Genomic DNA, 24,712 nt, shown 5'->3' with positions numbered 1-24,712 from the left:
GACATGATGGTGAATCCTAAACTATGGTTTCAGTTCTCTTTGTATTCTCCCTATCCTAGGAACTAGCTTGGCTGGAATCTAGATGGGATTGGTGGAGCCTTCAGTTAATAGTTAAGGAGTTATTCCTTTGTGGATAAGAAGAAGGCAGAGTTAGAGTCCCGGCAGGCAGTTGTAGCTGAAGAAAAGATGCTTCATGTGCCATTCTTCTCACTATGCTTCCCTACTCTTAACTGTGGAAGGGAAATTTTGTGAGATCTGTGAGACCAAGAATACCACAAAAGTAAGCTTTGTTAAACCTGGGAGATACTTTTGTTTATTTTTAATCAGAAGGACAGTTGATTTAATCAAAATCATAGTATTTGCAAACAAGCACTGTGCAACAGGGCAAGTACAATAACCTCTAAGGACACATAGAGTTCCCTAGTTTCTAGATGCCCCATGGAAAATGTTCTTCAAAATGAAATAGTAATTTTGGGGGAGGGGTGTATTAGTTTTCTATTGCTAACTTAACAAACTGCCACAAATTTAGCAGCTTAAAAGTTTATTATCTCACAGTTCTGTAGGTCAGAAGTCTGGGTTGACTAAGCTGTTTTCTCTCCTCTAGGTCTCACCAGGCTGAAATCAAGGTCTGGGCCTGCTGGGTTCTTCCTAGAAGGCTCTGAGAAGAATCCACTTTCAGACTTATGTAGGTTGCTGGTAGAATTCAGTTCCTTGTGGTTGTAGGAGTCGGCCAGAGGCTGCTCTCAGATTCTAGAGACCACCACATTCACAGGCTCCAGGGATTAGGGCATGGATATCTTTGGGGGGCTATTCTGCCTACCACAGAGGAAAACAATTTTTTCCCAAGGGATGATTCTGATTATCCAGTTTCTCTTACCAATAAGAATATCTAGACCCCAAACAACTAGAAGCTTAGGGATTTTTATACTGAATCAATAGTGTAGAAAAGAGACAAAGGCTTCCATCTTTGAGGTCAAAAAGGAAAAAGTAGGGCAATGACTAGAATCTATAACTGTTAAAAACTTGTGAAAGAGGGTAACAACACTAGTATTTCTAACAACTTTTCCTTGTTTTTCCTTTAAACTATGGTATTATGAAATACTGTTTAAGGTTATTTTTATTAAATGTTTGACTAAAATGTTAGTTTGTGGATTGGGGTGAGGAGAGGGTGTTTAATGGAAAAGCTCACAGATAGGCCTATAGTTTGACTTTGTGGCCATAATGCAGGCTTAATGCTGTAATAACAATTTGCCCAACCTCTGAAATTCATATGAAGACAGTAAGTGCTTCTTGATCCCTGAACTTATATGAATGCTAAAAATGGTGTCTTAAATATCCCCATTTTGTTTCATTTTTAAACAGAAAATTTTATATGCTATTTATATGAGTTTCCTTAGTAACTCATAATTTTGAGGAGTAATTGCACTAGCTTCAAAATTCTTTGTGATCAGAATGAATCTGTGCATCTTAGAACATAGTAGGTACCTAATATTTGGGATGCATGTACAGAAGTGAAGATATCACCTAGAACTTAATTGTCCCAGAGCAAATTCTTTATGTCAGCCCTTTTTCTTTCTTTCTTTCTTTTTTCTTTTTAAATTTAATTTATTGAAAATACGGAGGTGGAGAAGAGTTCATGTGGTAGTGCAGAGTCCCTAAATTCATCTTGGGAAGTACAGTCTTAGCACTTGTTTAAGCTGAATTTTTCTCTACATTACTGCAGATTGGAGCCTAATTTCATTAGCTTATTTCAATTATATTTTTTTCTACATGTTATTTTGAAAATTTTCAAACCTATAGGAGAGTTTTAAAATAGTACAATGAACACCAAATACCCCTCACCTAACTAAATCTACCAATTTGTTAGCCCTTTTTCTTATAATCTACCTTTTCTGATTAAAGCTGAGTGGAGAATTCAGGGAACCTGATTTCTGAACCATGAAACTGCTGTTTTGAAAATCAACAACTAAATTAAAGGCTGCCTGCTAAAGTATTCTTTAGGAATGAAATAATCACTGTGTTTATCAGGGTCTTTTTGCATTTCTCTTGCATTTGAAACATTTTTTAGCACCTGTAGCTGCTTCGCTTCTGCTGCCTGTCATAATTCCCACGCTTCTTGGCTTTCATATGAAAAAGTTAACATTTTGTAGAATTTACCAGCCAATCAAAGCACTCTTTTTCTGCTGCATGGCAAACATCAAGCTGTAATACTTAGATCAACTCTTTTACACTTTATGTTTCTAGGCGCTCAGGGGCTACTTTTAATTTTGTTTTTAATGCTCTTTCTGGGTCTGTCCCTGTTTTGGAAGCCTAAAGGGTTGAATACTATACTCTGGATAATTGTTTTTGTGAAAGCACATATAGAATATTTCTAAAACAAGCCTAAAAAGTACACAATAGTCAGTGATGCTGGTTCTCTGGACTCTAAGAGGGTGACTGAGTGGAGTGGGCTAGGGTAGAAGCATGTGGCTCTGGCTCTAAAAATGAACTTGTGAAGACAATGCTAATAAATGCCCAGGATTAATGAAAGTGATTTTTAGATTACTTCTAGGATCTAACTTTCCAAAACAGAAAAACTGGTTCTTCATGGTCTGAAAATTAAAATGTTTCATGTCTTATTAAAATAAGAGTTCTTTTTTTAAGTTAGAAATACTTGCATTTTATTTAACCTTAAATTTTAGGGATTAGGTTTGTCTTAAGTTAGCATTTGGTCTTGTTTTATAGCTATTGACAAAACTAGCAGTGTGTATTTTTAATCTATAATAATTTTTATTTATATTAGAAATATGAAACTTCAGAAAGTGTGTGAATGTTTTATTAAAAAATCAATCAGTTATATCATTCTAACAGTTAATTTTATGTATCCACCCACCATCTTTGGTAGATTATTTTTTACCATTTCCGTAATTATAATCATACACCCAATTCTATATTTGGCATGTTTTACATAGCACTATATCATAAATAAACTCCTATGTTTCCCAAATAATTCCACCTGTAACTACGATTTTTAATAGTTGAAACACGTTCTATCATGTTTAAACACATATATGTTTTATATGTGCTACAATTTATAGAAATATTATATTATTGCTGAATTTGGGGGTTACCTCGAATATTTCTTACTATAAATATATGACAGTGAACATATTTTATGCATACTGTTTTTCTCATAGTTCAGAATTTATATTTGGATAGTGTCTGAACAGAAGGATTACTTAGTTAAAATTTATTAATTTTTTTATAGCACATGATATATACATGAAGTGTGCTTTCTACAAGTGTACCAACCAGGTTCCCATGCCACTAATAACCTATTAAAATCCTGTCCTATCAAGATTCCTAAGCATATTTCCCAAGTTATCAATAATATCATAACTATTTACTTAGTTGCTAAAAACATTTGCAAAGAATGACCCTTTAAGGTTTGCCAGATCTTTACTTTACATCTATTAACTGAAAAGATTTCCCCCCAACTTTCTAGCATTAGAAAAAAATAACCTACGTATGATCATTGAAAAGGTCCATCTCACTCTAGGCAAGAAATTTAAAGATCAGTACCTAGAAACGGAATGGAAACATTTGGGAATTATAAATATCAAGAAAACATTCTTCAAATCTTTAGAAGAGAAAAACAGATTACACCCCAAGGAACAAAAATCAGGATGGCATCAGACTTCTCTGGAACAGTAAATACCAGACAATGGTGGTGTCTATAGTTTTGATGAGAGTCAAAAAAAGACATTTGCACATATAAGGATTTCAAAAATGATATTCATACATCCTCTAGCCAACTAAGAAGTATATAAAAATTAAAACTCGTGAGTAGCACAGTTATGTTATTGTTTTAAACTGATAGGGAAAAAAAACTAGACAAAATTGGAGTTGTTTTTGATACTGAAAGTATAATTGTAAAACTGAATGTAGAGGTCAAAAATTATTACTGAAAGCAGAGACGATAAAAACAAAAAGTTTATACCTAAAACTCCAGATGTTTATAATAAGGGTTAGGAAATGGAAGAGGGAGATGTAGAATAGGAAGAGAAAGCTAACTTCATTTTTCATAAAGAAACGTAAACGATATTGTTTGTCTTAACGTTGGTACCTTTAAAGCTTAAGATAAAAAAAAGTTTCTTTTTTCTAATTTTAAAGGACATCTCATTAGATGCATATGAGAGTGCTTTTCTGCTAACAAGTGAAACAGGTAGATAAAATACAGCATAAAGTTTAAAAATAAATGGACGGGAGATGATCTGATATATGAACACACAAAAAAGCTGAGTTTGCAATGTCAATTTTGGGCAAAATAGATCCAAGGCAGTGATTATTAAACATGAAAAAGAAAGGAGAAATGGACAAGCAACAATAATAGGGTATTATATATATTTGAAAGAGCAAGAGGACAAAAATTAGAGATAATATAAAGATATTATGCAAATGGATAAAAATGTAGAGCAGGAACATGGATATTTTATTAAATATCCCTGGGAAATTATGAAAATTGGTCATTGATTAGACCACAAAAAATTATTCAACAAATTCCTAAATACAGAAGTTGTACAGTATATCTTACCTGGACACAATTGGGAAAGCTAGAAATTAAAAAGGAAAATAAAACCTCCAACCATTTGTAAATTAAAGTATATCTTTGGTTAAATCTACAAGGTTTGATATTGGTGTTCTCGTTTTTTTCTAAATCATCTAATCAGTATAATTTTGGTTTCCAGTTATATCCAGTAACTCTTTGGGAAATCGAAATTATACTATTGGATGATTTAGGAAAAAAATCATGAACACTACCATCAAACCTTGCAAATGCAATCAAAGGTAAATTCAGAGCAAAATTTACAGTTTTATATTCTTTATATTTAAAAAAAAGAAAATAAATTAGTTACTAATCTATTAAGAATTTTGAAAATGAACAAAACCTTTTTTACAAAAAAGGAAAATAGAGATAATTTTTTAAAGAAGAAAACATATTAATTAAACAGAAAAAGAAAGGGAACTAATAGAACAATTCCTGGCAAAGATAATGATGAGAACACTAAATCAATTTAGGAGAGAGAAAACAAGTCATCATCTGTCTAGTGCCAGCAGTTCAGTAAGGCAGTCCAGGGCAGGTGGGCAGGCTGTGCTCCACAAGTCATCCAGAGACTAAGGCTTGTGGGTGCTCTGCCATTGTTCAGGACATTGGTTTTGTAGGCATGACAGAAATTAGATCTCCAGTTAAAAAGTAGGAGGCAGTCTAGAAGTGGTGCATACCTCTTCGGCTCACATTAGTAAGAGCCTAATTCTTGGTGAGAGCAAGGGAGACTGAGCAATGTAGTGTAGCTGGGCTGCCAGGTCTCTGGCTACAGTTCTATTACCATAAAAGAAGAGGGAAACAGATGTTTGTGGTCTACTGGCAGTCTCTCACAGCTGCTACAGAGGACCTTTTTAAGCATATGAAAGTGGTGTGTATATGAATAAAACTAAAAATCTCAATGAAATGAAGTTTTCTGGGAAAAATATAAGTGAACAGAATTGAAGTAAATAGAAGTAGAAAATATAAAAAGAATAATGGCCATAATTACTTCCAAAATTGCCTTTGTATTCAGGCAGTTTTACCCGCTGCATATTTTTTAACTTTACAAAGTAGATAAACACCATATTATGTAAATTTCTTCAGGGCATTATAAAAGAGTTTACAATCCAGTCCATTTTGAGAAGGTAGAATAATCCTAATGCTTAAATTTGAATAATCCAGCAAGGAATTTTCTAAGCCTGTCTCATTTAGAATATAGATGTAAAGATCCTAAATAAAATATTAGCTAATATAATTCATTAGCCTATTAAAAGGATCATCCATGATGATCAAGCATGACTTATCTCATAAATACAATGATGGTTTAAGAAAACTATCAATATATAATTACGTATATCCCAAAAGAAAAACCAAATGGTACCAATCAAATATGAAAAGGCAAAGTGTCTTTGCCCAAAGAAAACCAGGGGCTTCCCTGGTGGCTCAGTGGTTGAGAGTCTGCCTGACGATGCAGGGAACACGGGTTCGTGCCCCGGTCCGGGAAGATCCCATGTGCCATGGAGCAGCTGGGCCCATGAGCCATGGCCGCTGAGCCTGCGTGTCCGGAGCCTGTGCTCTGCAATGGGAGAGGCCGCAGCAGTGAGAGGCCCACGTACCGCAAAAAAAAAAAAAAAAAAAGAAAAGAAAAAGAAAACCAAATAATACCCATCAAATATGAAAAGGCAAAGTCTCTTTTATTATTCCTGATCTTTGAAAATTGTTTTTAAAATACTAGGCATAGAAATATTTCTTAGTATAATAAAGAACATGTCTTCAACCAACAGCTAAAATATTTAACTGTGCTCTGCATTAAAATTGTGAAGACAGGAAACCTACTACAGGGCCCTGATTAACCACGGTTTTGATTTCTGCAGTTTTAGTTACTCACAGTCAACCAAGTTTTGAAAAAAATTAAATGGAAGATTCCAGAAATAAACAATTCATAAGTTTTAAAATATGGACCATTCTGAGTCGCATGATGAACTCTCACTATGTCCTGCTACATCCTGCCTGGGACGTGAATCATCCCTTTGTCCAGCTTGACCCACCCATTAGTCACTTAGCAGCCGTCTGGGTTATCAGATACAGTGTAGTGGTATCACAGTGCTTGTGTTCAAGTCACCCTTATTTTACTTAACAATGGCCCCAAAGCACAACAGTACTGATGCAGGCAATTCAGATATGGCAAAGAGAAGCTGAAAAGGGCTTCCTTTAAGTGAAAAGGTGAAAGTTCTCAACTTAATAAGGAAAGAAAAGCAATCGTATGCTGAGGTTGCTAAGATCTATGGTAAGAAGGAGTCTTCTATCCGTGAAATTGTGACAAAGGAAAAAGAAATCTGTGCTAGTTTTCACACCTCAGACTGCAAAAGTCATGCCCACAGTGCATGCTAAGCACTAGTTAAGGTAGGAAAGGCATTAAAATTTGTGGGTGGGAGACATGAACAGAAAACGTGTTCTGATTGACAGCATTGTGTTGGGCCAGAAAGCATATCGAGCCTCTACAGAGACTTCAGCAAGAGATCCTCTGAAACAAGTGACACCAAGCCATTTACTGCTAGTAAGGGATGGTTACACAGATGCAGGAATAGGTGTAGATCAGAAAATATAAAAATTACTAGAAAGGCTGCTGAAGAAGCTGCTGCCGCATTTCTGGCAGAGGTGAGGAAGTTGATTAAGGAGAGAGAACACATTCACATAACTTTTATCACAGTATATTGTTATAATCGTTCTATTTTACTATTAGTTATTGTTAATCTCTTACTGTACCTAATTTATAAATTAAACTTTATCATAGTTATGTATGTATAGGAAAAAACAATATATATAGAGTTCAGTACTATTGCAGTTTCATGCATCCATTAGAGGTCTTGGAATCTATCTCCACAGATAAGGGAGTCTACTGTATGACCATTTTAAATGTTTCTCAAAAAATACTTATATCTGACTTAAAAATAGTATAAGTGTGTTAATAGTAAAGACAAATAATTCTCTGCCTGGTCTCTTCCTACCTACTCTTACCTTTAATCCTCCTTCCAATTTCTAATAAGGATATCACTATTTTAGTTCCTCTGTTATTACCTTCACAATTTTACATATACTTAAGGTATTTTTTCCTTTTCCACCAAATGTAGACTTTATATCTTGATTCCCCAGTGTATAGTTAGGCAGCTGGTTCTGTACCATCCTTAGTAACTAAAACTGTTAGTTATTTAATGTGTAGAATCTTGATAAATGCTAATTATGTTTTAATCAATTGCATCTTAATTTTATTTTTAAGCAAAATTTTATTTTATGCCTATTGTTTTGAAACCTCCTTACAGAAGTCTATACAACTTTTTTTTTCTACCAGAGGCCACTAGTGATAATAACTAAGGTCAAAATAAGAACTCTTCTAGCTTTTATTTCAGATTTTTATTTAAGAAGGAAAATATAAAATAACAGTATACATCTCTGTTCTTTAAATTCAGAAATAGGGAATTAGAGAATAAAAGTTATTATTAAAATTCAATTATATAATAGCATTTAAGAGAAGGGGCAAAATGGGAAGTGGTGCTAGCCATATATACAAGGGAAAATAAATAACACAGAGAGGAAGGGGCACAGATTGACTTGTGCCTTCTTATAGGTAGAAAGATATAAAAACAGAAAGTCCAAGAGAGGAGACTTAAACAAAGACAAATATATAGCAACATGAAGAAAGATTTCCTGGTGACTCTTTAAAGTTCATTTTAATATATCCCTGGAAAAGCAAATAATTGTTCCATAATTTAGTTCATTTGAAAACACCAAATTTAATATATTGTATTTATAAAAAGCAGGTAAAAATTATATTAGTGATTTGGGAAAATATTTTAAAAGTAAAGTTTTCACTTCCAAAAAACTTTGAAATTCAAGTCACTTGACAAAGTAAATGATTTAAGAGCAGTTAGAAAATACATATGTGAAAGTATATGTTAAAAGCATACAAAGTAAACTAGTAAAAAGAAAAAATACTTTTAATGATAATTAATATTTTTACATTGCTCCAAAGTCTTATGTATTCAGTTTAGTTAGAAGTATTTTACAGCCATATTATTTATATGTCTTTCTTTTTTACAAGAGAGAGAATATAAAAAGTCAACCCTAAATAATTGTGGATATATTATATATAAAGGATTTTCCATGGTATTCTAATGGGAATTCACACAAATCCAGCAAAACTAATGCTTTGTAGTAGTTCTTAGTACAATTAAATTATTTGCTCTCCTTTTTTAATTCAGTCACAAACCCCCAGAATAATATTATACATACTTTATGAGTTAGAGCCAGCAACAACTTTCTGTGGATCCTCAAGTCATGAGATAAATTTGTCTCATGAGTTGGAAGTAAACTTGAGACAAGTCTCAGAAATTCCAGCAATGAAACCCAAGAAATGTGGTACTTCTCCCATCTACATTAAGCTCTAATCCCCAAAACTTGATTCTTATTTAGCTTACAGTTTCAAAGCATGTATTATTTATTATTGCTACCGTATATAAATGAGCAAGTTAGGCAGTTTGAGAAATATGCTCTTTTACAAAACTTAGAGTACCATTTAGTGTAACTCTTCAGTGTTTATTATCAGACTAGTATTTGTTATTGATCAACATGGTGTACCAAATGGTACTCTAAGCTTGAGTCCACACAGTACAATAAAGGAGGGAATTATCCCTTGTCAATAAATCCCAGAAGAATGGATGGATAATTTAGCTCAAAAATGTGATCCACAAAGTGAAGTCTGGACTGCAGTGCTCTATACCAGTGCTTTGTATTGGGTAAATAAACTGGATAATTACTAGTATTCTGTTCACTTCAATTTGTGTCCTTAGGCCAAGCCTAGAAATTACTATTACACCAGAAAACTAAAGCATCGTGCTCTATACTAGAAATTATGTAGCTATACTTGCCAGGCAACAAGAATTGCAGGAGAAATAGCATCTGTGAACAACACTAAGGAGGTACAGCAATTCACTGAATTCTGTTTTGTTTTTGTAAACCTGCTCAACATTGTAGTATACATTTCTATAAAAGCATAGGTGAGTGTGTTTTACAAACTTGTCTCTTTTTATGTAAGTCTTTTTTACTGCAAAAACAAGTTTCTATTCTGCAATTAATTAGAACAATAGTGACATCCTATGTCTAGCTTTCAGTACTAAGAGCAACTTCCCCATTAAAATAATTGACTGTCAAAGGATGTAGATCAAATCTTTCTTCCTAGATCTGCCTGTAACCATATATATTTAAACTAAAAGAAGATAAATGTTTGGTGGTAACTTTTTCTCTTACTCTAACATTGTGTATTAAAATTTTATGCAAGTTTAATTAAAATGAAAAACAGTTTGCCTTTCATTTTTTAAAAACGTGAGTGTTGATATTATAACGCAAAATAGAGCCATCTGACAAATGGTAGGTATTCAATTAATGTACACTGAATGAAATTGCATGTTTTTGCTTAAAATGGGATGATAGATTGATGTTTCATCTTAATATCTAAGAAATATTATTTCTCCTTTTATACTTCTATGCTTTATCAGAAGTTTAGAATGTTGGCATTCATAGGTAGCCAACATTTTAGATAACCACATTTAAATCTAGGTTTCCTCAGGAAATACTAAAATCATTGGCTTTCAGTGATAATAACTTCCACTACTATAGAATAAACATGTTTTAGTATTTTTATCAATTTATATATCGGAAAATATATGCTACAAATATACTGAGATATTATATCTTCTAATGGAATATTAATTCATGAATGAATAAACTGATCTACAAGTGAGAAAAGTACAACAAATACACTAGATCCAGGATTTGTTTTGAGTTCTTTTCATAACAGAACTGTTGAATTCATACTGACCTGTCTTCAGCATATTTCTGCTCCCTTCTTGGCTGTTCTTAGTATTTGTAATGTGTCTAACGAGATTGAGGGATGAAATCCATGGTTGTAAAATAGTTGTATGTATTACTGCTCTATGTAAGAGTTAAATCTAAAACCTTGACTTGACTACAAAGAGCCTATCCCAAAGTTTTTCATATTCCTATTTCATGAAGCCGTAGGATTCCATGAAATAATTTGCAAGTAAAGTAGACTTTGAATTTTTCAATCTGATTTTTTCATAATCTGTTTATCTGAGACTAATCTCTCCAAATCTAATTCCTTTCTCTTATTCAATCTCCTAATTACTTTTTCATCCTCACCACCCTGTTTTTTGCTATCAATTATATTTTGGCTACCAATTATAGTATATCAGAAAGTGAATAATGTGCGTGTTGCCACCTATAGACAGAGAAGTAATTATACTTATTTATGACAGAGAAAAGCATAATCTAAACTGAGTTCTTTTTTCCAACTCCTACAACCACCATTTTCAAACTTGTTACTTAAATATTTATCTATTTGTTGTTGATGTTGCCATTTCAGAAGGCTGTGCCTTAAAATAAAGCATTTACTTAAACTTCTATCACTTTATCATTTTATTTGCCTTTTATATTTTACTCAAATATACTATCTTATTAAAGTTCTGTGATTTCAAAAAGTTTAAAGAGACCTGTTTAAACCAAATAACTTAGTCATATCCTAAACTAACTGCTACATCTTAGTTTACCTCTGGAGTGGGTGAAATTACCAATATTTGTTCCCAGGAATGAAAAGCTTCCCTTCCTACAGTCTATTATCATCAGTCTTTTGTTCTGTGCCTTCTCTGTAATGATATAGGTTTGTTTCTCCTTTATTCTTTGCAGAGTGCTGCAGCAGCTCCCAGTCCAGTGCTAGGAAACATTCCCCCAGGAGATGGCATGCCAGTAGGTCCTGTACCACCAGGGTTCTTTCAGGTACTCAGAGAAACTCTGACTAGGAATGTTAAGGCATAGGAACTCCTGTTCGATTTTATTGAAATATATGAAGGAGAATGAGGCTATTTTAATCCTTAAGGTAAACATAATGCTGTGCAGCCAACTCTTGATTATTCAGAGACCGGTTATCTTGTATGTAGATTAGCCCTTCCTTCCAATATTTTCTTTATTGTCAAATTTTTATTCGTATATTTTACCATTTCACTGTGCAAGTAAGAAAGAAAGGTAGCTGAAATGCAAATTAGCTAAGCTAACTGTGGTGAAGATTTGGTGGGAGAAAAGGCTAATGGATGAGGTTTTGGAATGGTATATGGATTTTAACTATCTAAGCCATCCATATCTCCACAGACTAAAGATAATCAAGATTTGGCTGTACTTTCACATTATGGCTAAGTCATAACCTATTCATTTATCAAAATTATAGGCTATAACAAAATATTTTGAGAATCATCTTTGTGGCTTTTAAACTGGAATTTTTATCAATATCATTATATAACATTTATAAAATCAGATTTTAAAATACATATGTTAGTATTTTAAATTTGCAACAAGCGCATTTATTTTAGCAAAAGATGATAATGATTTTAGAATTACATCAATTTTATGGCATCCATATTTTTTTTTTTTTTTTTTTTTGCGGTACGCGGGCCTCTCACTGCTGCGGCCTCTCCCGTTGCGGAGCACAGGCTCCAGACACGCAGGCTCAGCAGCCATGGCCCACGGGCCCAGCCGCTCCACGGCATGTGGGATCCTCCCGGACCGGGGCACGAACCCGTGTCCCCTGCATCGGCAGACGGACTCTCAACCACTGTGCCACCAGGGAAGCCCTATGGCATCCACATTTAAATCTGACAGTTTTTTAACCCAAAGCTACACAGATTCTGAAGTTTATTTTTTTTTAACTCCATAGTTAATTTTATAACACCCTTTGAGAAAATTAGGAAGAATTTAGGAGTTAAGAACTGCAGTTGGAAGGCATTACAGGAATTAATGTTATATGCTATATTGTTAATGAATTACATCAGGTACTTATAAACTAATTTGTCACTTTAGTGTTTTATATTTTCAAAGTCCTTGATAATCATTTGTTAATTAATACATACCATCATTTCAGTGTAGATCAATGTACTTTATAAATGTGAAAATGGAGAAATAAAATTATAAGTAATTTTCCACAGTACAGCAATTGAATAAAAAAAGTCATAATTAGAACCTAGTACTAAGTCTGAAATGTAAAGTCCTTTAGGATATGCTATTTGTCTGGCTACTGTATATTAATATTCAAAAGTCTGAGAGCTCACATTCTGTCTTGAGGCCCCTTTCTTAAAATCTAGGAACATATTATAACTCTTGGTTATTAATTAAACAATCACTGTTTAAGATAATAATAATAATAGCTAACACTTAGTAACTGCTTACTGTATGCCATGCTTTGTTCTAAATATTTCATGTGTATAAACTCTTAATCCTCACAATAACCTAGGGGTAAAGTAAGCATTATCATCATTACCATTGCACAGATGAAAAAACCAAAGCATGATAAGCAGTTTGCACAAAGTCAGAAAGTCACAGGACAGGGATTCAAGGCAAGGCTTTCTGAACTTCTGCCATTGACTTTACCTTTTAAAGTTCATAGTTGATCGTTACTCATAAAATATTTCTAGCTCATTTTATATTTTTTCCTCATGCTCTTATTTCTCTTACTAAGGATAGATTGGAGTTAGGGAGTAAATCAGAAGAGTTTATCTACTTACAAGAGCTAGCAGAAGCTCTCTAAGTGGCACTTTAAAAAAGAGGCAGTGGGTTGGGAAGGAAGCCAAATTCTTCCTAGGGTTAAGCAAAGATGTATAAACCTATACATTTTCATTTTTACATTTTGTAGAATGAACCATTCTTCCCTTACCTGCCTTCTGCCTGAATCTTGATAAGAGTAGTTGAAAGAGAATTAACTTCTGTTTTAATCCAATTAGATAAACACTTGACTACTACTAGATGCCAGGCACTGTGGTAGGCATATAAAAATGAGTGTGTATAATACGTACCTTCCTGAAGCTCACTGTCTAGCCAGCGAGTCATTATTAAAAATAAATAACTGTAATACAGCAAGATATGTGCTGTAACAGAGTAAAGTTCTGTGTTGACCTGGAAGAGAGAGCTATAAAGTCTGCCTGAACTGGAGCTAAGAGTGGTTTGGAAAAAGTTTTCCAAGAAGACAACAAGCAGAGGAATGATGTTCCAGAAAGTGGGAAAAGTATAAGCAAAAGTGTGGAAGCATCAGAACGACCTGTGCAGAGGCATTCAGGGTAATCTGAATGGAAAGTAGAGGGGAGGGCAAGCAGGAATTCCTGGAAATGAAATTGGAAGATAAGCTGTAGCATCTTGAGAAGGGCCTTATATGCCATGTTAAGAACTTGAGTCTTTATTCAGTAGGCATGTAGGAACTGTCAGACATCTTTAAGAAGGGCAGTGACCTGAATTCAAACTATAGATTTAGGCTTTTTTAGGCACCTATGATATAGTTGTATACAAAATCCCTGCCGTTAAAAAACTTACACTGTAGTGAATGAGAGAGAGAGAGAAGGCAATTAGAATTTATAAAGAAAATGGCTATATTAAATGAGTAGTGCGTGTTTTTAGAGCACAGCAGAAGGCCACCAAACCCAATCTTGGGAGAGTCATTGTCAGAAAAATATTGTCAAAACTGTAAATAGGGCTTCCCTGGTGGCACAGTGGTTAAGAATCCGCCTGCCAATGCAGGGGACACGGGTTCGATCCCTGGTCCGGGAAGAACCCACGTGCCATGGAGCAACAAAGCCCATGCGCCACAACTACTGAGCCTATGCTCCAGAGCCCGCGAACCACAACTACTGAGCCCACGAGCCACAACTACTGAGCCCACCATGCCACAACTGCTGAGCCTGCGCACCTAGAGCCTGTGCTCCTCAACAAGAGAAGCCACTGCAATGAGAATCCCGCGCAACGCAAGGAAGAGTAACCCTGGCTCGCTGCAACTACAGAAAGCCCGTGCACAGCAGCGAAGATCCAATGCAGCCAAAAATAAATAAATAAAATAAATTTAAAAAAAAATAAAAAGAGAAAATAACAGGCATGAATTCCAATTGAGACTTTGCTAATAACCAGAAAGTTGTGGGGGGGGGGAAGTAAATAAAATCCAAATTGGCATCTAAAGATGAATTAGGCAAAGGAAGCAGAGAGATATGGAAAGAATATTCCAGGAAGAGGGAAAAAAATTTATGAAGACCCAGACAAGAAAGGAGAGAGACCAAATAATTCCCCAAAATCAGAGCTTAATTAGCTAAAGGGAGAATGGCTGGTGATGAGGCTCCAGAGTAACCTTGAGGAGCCTTGTAGGTTAGTTGAGTTTGAACTTGATCTTAAGGGCAGTAATAAGCTATTGAAGGACTTTAAGCAGGAAAGAGGCATGTTCATATTTGCGTTTATAGAAAAATCACTCCAGTTATAGGGTGTAGCGTGGATTGCAGAGGGACAGGTTTGAAAGTAGGGAGACTATTTAGGAGGCTATTACAGTAATCTAGGTGAGATTTGATGACAGGGACCACAAAATGAGGAGTAGGTTTGAGGTAGGACAGATGAAGAGGTGCCTGTGGGACCTCCAATTAGAGATATCCCTTAGGCTGATGAACATACAGGTTTGAAGCCTAAGACAGTGATCTAGGCTAGAGATAAAAACTGCAGGATTGTCATCATATCAAGGACCTGAATCCACAGGCGTAGATCGATTGTCCAGGGGGAAAGTACAGAATGAGAGAGTAAAGGGGTATACACCTGGACTCGAAAAACACTGACCCTTGAAAGAAGAGCAAAAACAACAGAACCCATTAAAGAGACTGGTGCAGACTGTCATCTGGTTGGCTGTGACAGTAGCTCAAGAAAGAGACTCTGTGGACCTACTTAAGAACAGTGGCAGCAGGACTGGGGAGGAAGAAGCTATGCCTAGTATGTTTGATAGGCCTTAGTTGATTAACCAAGTTAGGGGTAGAAGGGAAAGAGTTGGAGGAATCAAGCGTGACTCTGAGGTTCCTACTTAAGGCCCCTGGAAAATTTTCATGTCTTAATCTAAGTTAGGAAAGATAGCGGGTAGAAAAAGTTTTAGATACGTTTGAGCATGATTAAATGTCATTCCTTTTTATCCAGGGTGACCATTCCAGCTAATCTTTTAAATACTTGTTTCCCCTATTCAGTAGGCTTAAGTATGGCCAGTCTCCCTAGAAATGCCTCTCAGAAATATTGGAAAGCTCAAGTCATCAAACTTTTGAAAAAGAAATAGTATGTTACCTTTGGTACCTGTCATAATGAGATCAGGGTACTCAAATGTTTCCTAAATATCAATATCGGTTTCCTATCCTTCATCATGATTCTGACCACAATGCTTGTTATTAATGAAGAGCAGCTACCTTCTATAAATAGAAATAGCACCATGACAATCATAATTCAAGTCCAAATGCAAGTTTCTAATCCAGTTCCATAGAGATAGTGATGTCCAAGAATTATCCAGAGTATGAAAATAGTTTTGAATCCCCGTTCTTATTTGGGGATGGCTGGATGGGACTAGACCAGGAAAAGACTGAGCCTATTAGAATTTAATGAATAAAGGAAAGTAAAGCAAGAAGAATTTTAATTAACACATAAAGCTTCAACAGTTCTGAGCTCTACTCACTGTGTGATCCTACCATAAGAAGTACATTGAAAACATTCTCCTAAATAGACAAACATTCTCGTTTTATCCCTGTTTACACTGCAGAACAAGCCCCCTCTTTTCCATTATAAGTATAGACTTACATATATTACCAAGTGGAATTATTACAAACTCTAAATTTGTGAATTCATAACAACTGCATTTGAATAATAGCAATTAACTCAAACTCCAAAATAAATAGTTACGATTAATACCCCATACATTTAATAAGTCCATCCTGGAAGACGGTCTCTAGATTAGCATCTATCAACCATGTTGATATCCGTCACATCTATTTGTGACAGATATCAGCATGGTTCAGACTTAAACCTTGACCTTTTTTAATTGAAATGGGAGTGCTTCTGTTGTTGAGTAGGAGATCAAATTAAGTAAAATCAAGGGGAATAGTTGGACATGCAAAAGGAGGTGTCCGTTTAGTAAAATAAAGCCATTTGAAGTAAGACACATTTATTTACTTGGAGTCTTTTATCAAAGGAGTAATTTGTATAAGAAACGCTCTAAATTCTCACAGTGACCTACCATGGAACTGGTGAATGACTTTAGAGCAACTTTCTTAAATTGAGGAGTGTTGCTACTGGGGTCAGTGGGAAGATAGTAGAAGTGGGCTTTGATCTAACTAGAGTTTGGCAGTTTTGGTGGAAGAAAATACAGGACTGTGGTGTGGTGTGAATACACCTAATAGGTCCTCAGAACTAAGTCTATACTCTGACTCTCCTGTCCCTATGCTAGAGTATTATTGAGAAGTTTCACTGTATGCTAAGAAATTTGAATTATGCATTAAAAGCATCAACCTGCTGTATATTCATTCTCATAGCATTCTTACTAAAAGTCAGGCAAAAATTGATTCCTGTAGTTTTATCGAATAGGCAGCATTAATCCTTGAACCAATTAGATTTTCTTCACACTTATGTATAATAATCAAAATAGTTTAGTAAAATGCACTTATAAAACAAAGTTCTCATTCATTTGTACTTTTTTAAAAAATAGACTTAACTCTGTTGCTTTATAATTTTCTAGATTTGAGTAGTAAGAAATCTTCTCTTGTGAATTTAATATAACTTAAACTATGTTAAAGAAATGGGCATTTCTTATTTCAACCAAAAAAATCTGAGGGGAGTGAAAAAATACTTTATTTTTTCCTTCTTTCTGCTCTTTTACCACAAGAAAACTTCTAAGAAAACCATATCTTGTTTTTATCACTCTAATCAAACACATCTATAACTTTTATATAAAAACACAATGTAATCTTTTTAATAGGTCTAATGTAGATATCTTTGTATATATAACTAATGTGGGATATACTTGTAAATATTTAATTTTGAATTCTGTATAGCCTTTTGTTCATTTTTACCATGTATTATATTGTGTTTTGATTTTTATCTTAATACATTTGCTGTATTCTTAGTCACTGGATCTGTCTTCTTTACTGAGAACTGTTGAAAACTAATAATACATTGATGATGGATTGTAAATGTAAGGCTTTGACATGAATAAGATTATAAATACTTGTTGAAGATAAAGTATACCAAGTAATTTAGTTTCAGACTAGAGTGGCCATCCATATTTTAAAATCCAAATTGATCAAAACTCTGATATGGTGGGAAATATGTTGCAGCAGTTTCCTAAGTCACATTCTTTCTACAGGCAGAATGTTAGCAATGGTAAAGCGGTTTTGCCATCTAGTGGTGGTTTGCCGATGTCTCTACTTGTTTGGGTATATTTTCCAAAGGTTCTATTTTTAGCAAGACTGCACTGTAGCAAGCTGACCTAATGCTTTGACATAGTAATAATGTAATAACAACAACAACAACAACAAAAATACAAAGAAATCTCCCCTTTTCTCCATGGTACACTTATTGACTAGAAAAACTCAATATAAATGACGTTCATAAAGCACCAAAGACAAAAACAAAGCTCAGGGTAATATAATATTCTTGATATTTTAAAAGAAAGAGAATCAAAAAGGAGAAAAACAATTATTTAATCTAACACTTGAAACTGAAAAGGAAAAAGACAAGAAGAAATGTTTTTACAAGCCCTGGTTAAATGTTTCTGGAGGTAGATATTTATTTGATTTATTTTTGGACATAAGTCCTACATTTTGAAGATACCTTCATAACTAAGCATACTCCTCTTCCTATTCAGACTTTCACAAAACAACCTTTTATTATCAGTAGCACCTGTTTTACCCTATTATTTATAGATATAGTAGTTAAATAGTCTCCATTCCTTCTCAGTTTCCTTCTATTATTAATCTTTAAATTGTCTTCTCTCCCAATGGTATGCCTTTCCTCTTATCCCTCCTGATCATGTCTGTTTCAGAAGTTAGTATTAGGAAATACTCTAAGCCAGGAGAAACTCCCTTTTCTTCTCCCCAGAAGTTGTAGATACCATCTTTGACCTCAGATAACAAACCAAAAGATTAGTAAGTACATCATTTCTTAATTTGAATAAGTGGAATACTGAATATCTCAAGTTGAATTGACTTACTGAACTATAACATTTAACATTATTAATATATATAGTTTAAAATTCACACATTAAAAATAGTATTTCTCAGAATTAAATACACCAGGATTTGGAGAGTAGAGGTGGGGAAGGTTGCTTATTTGTCAAAGTTCAATAAATAAAACTGAAGTTTAATTTTCTTAAAAATGTAATTTTGAATCTTTAAAGAACAAAGATTCTGAATATTGAGAACAGAACAAGTCTTTCTCTAGTATAAAGATAAAAGCAACCTAAAAAAATAAAGGTGCCTGACAGCTACTGGCTTTGATAATGCTTTCCTGCAGTTGTGGTAATAGTTTTTCTGGCTTCAACTATTAGAACAAATTAAAACTGCTCAGCTTGAGTAACTAAGTAAGTTTTTTTTTTAAATCACAGTTTCAAACAACTGAAGACCCTATAGCGGTGACTAGATGGACAACAAGCAAAGAAGAGGGTGTCAGGGGTTTAGACTCTTTACTTGGGTTTTTCAGTTAGAAGGGAATGAAATAGTTTCCTATTAGAAACCTTACTTTTGATGTTTATTTATCAAAATGGGTATTTATGAAAAAGTTAATTTGGCCATCCTAGACCAATATCTTATTTTTGAAAATTCTTCCCAGAATGCCTCTATTTTTATTATAGGTCCTTGGGAAACAAAAAAATGTATAGCAAATATCCAAAGGCAATTTATAACACAATCTTAGTTTTTTGTTTAACGTTGGTTACAGAAACAAAAACGGGCACCATTCTTTGGGGAATTAGAGGTAAGGAATGGATTATTAAATATAAATCAAATAGTAAATATATTGCAAATTTCCTATATAGGTCGGATAGATTTGCCTTAAGTATACATAAGGATACCTTCAGCTTTTTGAAAAATAGCTTATCAGACTTCCTTGGTGGTCCAGTGGTTAAGCACGGGTTCAATCCCTGGTAGGGGAACTGAGATCCCGCATGCCATGCCGTGCAGCCAAAAAGAAAAAGAAAACACCATAAAAAAAAAAAATATATATATATATATATATATATTAAAAAAATAAAAAATAGCTTATCACTAGGTCGTGTTCTGGAATAATTTATCTTCTATCTATATCAGAGGTCAACAGACTTTTTCTGTAAAAAGCCAGATAGTAAATATTTTAGGATTTGAAGGCTTTGAGGTCACGCTACTCAACTCTGTTGTTGTAGTATAAAGGCAGTCATAGACACTGTGTGCACTAAAGAGCATGGCTATTCCAGTAAACCATTATTTACAAAAACAAGTGGTGGAGCACATTTAGCCATGATAATTTACCCACTCCTATTCTTTATGAAGATGGTCACCACTAGATGGCCTGTAAGAAATCCAAAGGGTAAAGACCAAGAACAGTGTTTCTCCAAGCGTATTCTTGTACTATTGTCAAGAGTCCCGGGGGTCATCTGCCTCCCAGTATATCAGGATTCTTGGTGGTGGGGTAATGGCACTGGAAATCCTTTGGTTTTTGTTGCTTGTTTTTTATTTTTAACAGATGAGTCTTACAAGCTAAAATTTGAGAACCACTGGCTCAAACTGCTGATGACATTCAGCAACAAATATTTATGGCCCCCTCCCACCACCCTGTGCTAGAGTTACTACAGTAAACAAGCTAAAGAGAAATCCTTACCCACATCCAACGTAGAGTCCACTATGGGAGACAGTCAGGAAACAAAATAAATAATTATTTTAAAATATATGATATGTTAGATTGTGATAAGGACTAGAGAGAAAGATGAAGCAGAAAAGGAAAATAGGCAGTGTTGAGGAAGTTCTGGATGGGGTGGCCACAGAAGGACTCATCAGGAAGATGCCATTTAAGTAAAGACTTGAAGGAAGTGAGGGAACAAGCATCTGGTGTCTGAAGGAAGTGTTCTAGGCTGAGGGACAAGCAAGTATAAAGCCCTTGAGTTCAGTGCATGACCAGCTTTTTCCAGGGACAAAGAGAATGCCTGAGTAACTATAGTGGAGTGTCGGCTGGGGAGAGCAATTAGATATGAAGTCGTAGGCAGGAGAAAGCCACATCAAGTAGAATTTTGTAAGTCATTGTAGGGATTTGGGGTTTTGTTCTGAGTGGAGGGTTTTAGCAGGGTCTTTCTGGCTGTTATGTTGAGATTCATCTATAAGAGGGAAATGTGGAAGCAGGGAGACCAATTTGGATGTCACTGCAAATGTTTACAAGAGAATATTATGGCTCAAACAAGGCTGGTAACAGTGGTGAGAAGTGACTGGATTCTAGATATATTTTGAAGTTAGAGCCAACAGATTTTGGCGATGGTCTGGATATGTGTTGTGAGAGGAAAAGACAAATCAAGGGTGACCGCAAGTCTTTTGGCCTGTTCAGCTGAAAGAACGGAGCTGACATTTACCCGTGTTATATAGGTAAAACTGCAAGAGGAGGTATGAGGGGACAATCAGAAGCTTAAGTTTAAACTTGTTAAGATTAAGATGGCTATTAGATATTCACGAGATGTCGAGTAGGGAGCACGGTATCAGATCTGGAGTTTTATGCTTGAGGCTTGGACTAGACGCATTTGGGAGTTATTAGCATACAGATAATATTGAAAGCTGTGAGCCTGGATGACATCACGCAGGTAATGAGTAGAGAGAGAGACAAGAAGCTCAAGGATCCCAGGGTTCTGTTTTTAAGAAGGCAGGAAGATGAGGAGGAACCAGCAAGAAGAATGGGAAGAAGGAGCACATGAGTTTGGAAGAAAACGAGGCAATGTGGGAGCCTGGAAGCCAAGAAGAAAAATGCAGGGAAGTGAGGAATGATAGCTGTGTCAAATGCTGCTGATAGTTCAAATTAGTTGAGGACTGACAACTGACCACTGGACCTAACGAGGTGGTCACTGATGACTTTGATAAGGCCAGGTGGAGTGATGGGGGTGACAGCCGCATAAAAGTAAATTCATGATAAAGTAGGAAGAGAGAAATTGCAGACAACGAGTGTGTCCAACTCTTTCAGAGTTTCAAAGAGTTTTGCTGTAAAGGGAAAGTGAAGATGAGGCAGTAGCTGGAGAGAGAAGCTGGGGAGGTCAAAGAAATGCTGCTGGGAGTGAAGTGTTGGCTATTATAAACTGTTCATTCCTGCCGAGGGACAAAGAAAACTGCTCTGCTGGCACTTGTGGACAGAGAGTATAGGCAATTGCCAGGTGCCATCTATTATACCCAACAATCAGGTATAAGACATAATGCCAAGGAATAGAGTAATCGGATATTCTTTGTACACAGTAGGATGCTTATCAAGAAAGAGTAAAATAGAGTTACTTACTAAGAGTGCCTGCAAATGTGACTACTACCTGTTTTCTGTCATTTTTATATTCTATAAATAATCTGACATTGCAAATACCTTTGACATCAGTAATATTTTCTCCACTCAAATTTGTCTTAGTTTTATTCTGTACATTTATTCTGTATCTATTTAAGACACGTGGTTCAAAATGCATCTTAATTGGAGATGGAGAAATCACTTTGTGCAATTTGAATTCTCTCATCTTGCTTATTTTCATACTTTTTAGCATTAGGCAAATTAGTAAGCTGTAGTTTCAAAACAGACTTTTGGGGCATTAATAATTTCCGTTAAAATCTGTTGAATAGAAAAGATTATACAGTTCAGACTTGAGTTGAGTAACTTTAGACTTCATGTTTGCAGGTAAGTAACCAAGTGAATATGAAGTGTAACATTTCATTTTAAAGAAAGTAAAAATATATATAATCTGCCACTTGTATCAGAGACCAAGCCCATAGGCAGGTTTCTTTAACAAACGTTATCGCTGCTTATGAATTTGAAAAGACTACTGCTTTATCAGTAGAAACTTACCTAGCATATCAAGATACCAGAAGGGTACCAGAACAAAGTAGCTTTTTTTTTTTTTTTTTAACCTAATGGTACATTTAGGTAAATTAAAGTGCTTGTCTCCCACCCTCTCATCTAGAACAAGTTTATGTGGAAGCATGAATATAAAATAGGGAAAAGGTTGGGGAAGAGGGGAATGTTTTTGCATTCTTCAATGAAAAATTAAGAGTAGTTTTAAAAAATTATTGTTTTTGCTTCTTTTTTTATCGAGTTAGCCCAATACTTTTCCTCAATTATAAACCTCACATATTGATTTTCATACCCATAGTGTTTTTTTTAATATACTACCAATGAGGGTTGATCTGTCCTTGTGACTTTAGTCAGTGATGGGAGGCAGCACAGAGCGAGATTCAGCTTACGCAGGACGCCAGCTACTTGTCCCACAGACACCAAAAAAAAAATAAAAGGGTCTGTGTGTATTTGTGAATATAAATTGATCTAAAACAAATCATTAAAGTTTTTTATAGAATGTTTTTCAAACTTCTGTAGTTGATTAGACCAGAAGGCAGCATAGTCCCCATTCACAATCCACAAGTCCATTGCCACGAGCCAGTATCTGATACATGGTAATGAAGGCTTGAGAAATAGTCTCATCTTTTTGAAAAGGCCCATAATAGAAATGAGCAATTTTAATGCTTAGACTAAATCCATATCAGAAGAATCAACCTGCTTATAACTCTGTGCTGAATTGGATTAGCCTTGCCAAAACAACATCTAGGAAACCTGATCTGTTCATACTTTACAGATATTTGATATGCGTTATTTTAATTAAGTGTTGTTGATGATAGAATATCTAAGATGTATGGAAGATAAACTACATATTTATGCTTATCAGCAGAATTGCTAGCACAAGTATGTCATTTTGTGAGCTAAATTAGTTTAATACTAGTTGGAATTAAAATGTGTTAATCAAGAGTGTCTTATCCACTGGGGTGTCAGTAATGTCTGATGGAGATTTTCCTGAAAAACAGAAAAGAAACTGAACAAATTAAGATATATGAATTGTAAAGTAATTTTAACGAAATTCATTTGATGTATAATTTATGCTTCATTACTTTTCTATAGAAAACTTATGAAGCATCTCATGGAATTATAAAAATAAAAACATGTGAACAGTCCTACTGTATGAACGATGGCAGAAATTAATGTACAAGTCACAACACTTTTTGTGATGCTTTTTTCAAAATAATACTGTCAATATTATATATTATTGATAGCCATATGACTTCAACTCTTATCACAATTAAGGAAAAAAATATTTACTTCTAAGTGAGATTTTGAATAGCAAAATAGAGAATAGAAATCTATGTAGGAGAATCATGTAAAGAGAACTGGACTAACTAAAAAACTGGACCCAGAATGAATAAAAAGTAATGTTTAATTTTTAAGAGAATGTTTATGCTTGGGGTAAAATCTCATAGTGAACATATTTTTATTACCTTTACAAGACTATAATTATAATCTTCCATATTTATCATTTAAAAAAATTATGTTCAAGAGAAGTTTTTCCCTTGAAAGATTCTGTCATAATTTTTATGACACAGAATTGTGTATTATTCCCTGTGTCTGCCTAAAACAGTATGTGAAAAATATCAGAAGAAAGATTATATCTGTCTAAAGTCATATCTGCACAGGATCAAGAAACGTAGATATTTGATCTTTATGTAATTAATATAATTACTGAAGATAACCGATATTTTTCCTAGCTATGTATCACTTTGTATCTTGTGTTTTTGCCTAAATGTTGATGGAAGTAAATTACTTTTTAGCAAATAACCACTTTTTCTTACAGATTTTTAGACTAAAGATGGTTATGTGGTAAAGACAATATGATGTTACTCAAATGCTGAGCCTCTTAATGGAAAGAAAATATGTAAGCTAGAACATGTTTCTGAGACCTGAGGATTATGGCTCTTTGAATGTATTTAAATCTAAGAAGACCAGGGTCTCATGTGTACACCTGGCACTATATTAGACAAACAGTTGAAATGCCCTGCTATATTGAATTACTGGCAGTTCTCATGGCTGGCCTCTGCTTTAGAAAAAAATTGGGAAGTTATCATACTTTTTTTTTCTCCAAATCATACATAAATTAACCTGACATCCTTCTATACCAAAAAGTGGTTATTAAATACTGTTACTTTGTAAAACTGCCTAAGAATCACTATTTTCAACCCTGAC

General features: G+C 34.6%; 1 protein-coding gene across 7 annotated transcripts in view; it reads left to right on the top strand.

The window, feature by feature from the left end:
* Positions 1 to 24,712, top strand: part of SSBP2 (single stranded DNA binding protein 2) — a 306,203-nt gene that overhangs the window by 197,055 nt on the left and 84,436 nt on the right. For 4 of the 7 annotated variants that reach the window (XM_067731157.1, XM_067731151.1, XM_067731153.1 and 1 more), the window contains one exon: positions 11,324 to 11,413. The exons of 2 other annotated variants lie outside the window; for them this stretch is intronic. In XM_067731157.1, coding sequence (XP_067587258.1) covers positions 11,324 to 11,413 — 90 coding nt within the window. Of the gene's footprint in view, positions 1 to 604; positions 686 to 11,323; positions 11,414 to 24,712 lie in introns of all 7 variants that reach the window. One more of the 7 variants, XM_067731156.1, reaches the window with a different exon arrangement.

The sequence above is a fragment of the Pseudorca crassidens genome, chromosome 3 (genome assembly GCF_039906515.1).
Source record: "Pseudorca crassidens isolate mPseCra1 chromosome 3, mPseCra1.hap1, whole genome shotgun sequence".
Classification (NCBI taxonomy): Eukaryota; Metazoa; Chordata; class Mammalia; order Artiodactyla; family Delphinidae; genus Pseudorca; species Pseudorca crassidens.
This window is presented reverse-complemented; position numbering and strand designations above follow the sequence as displayed.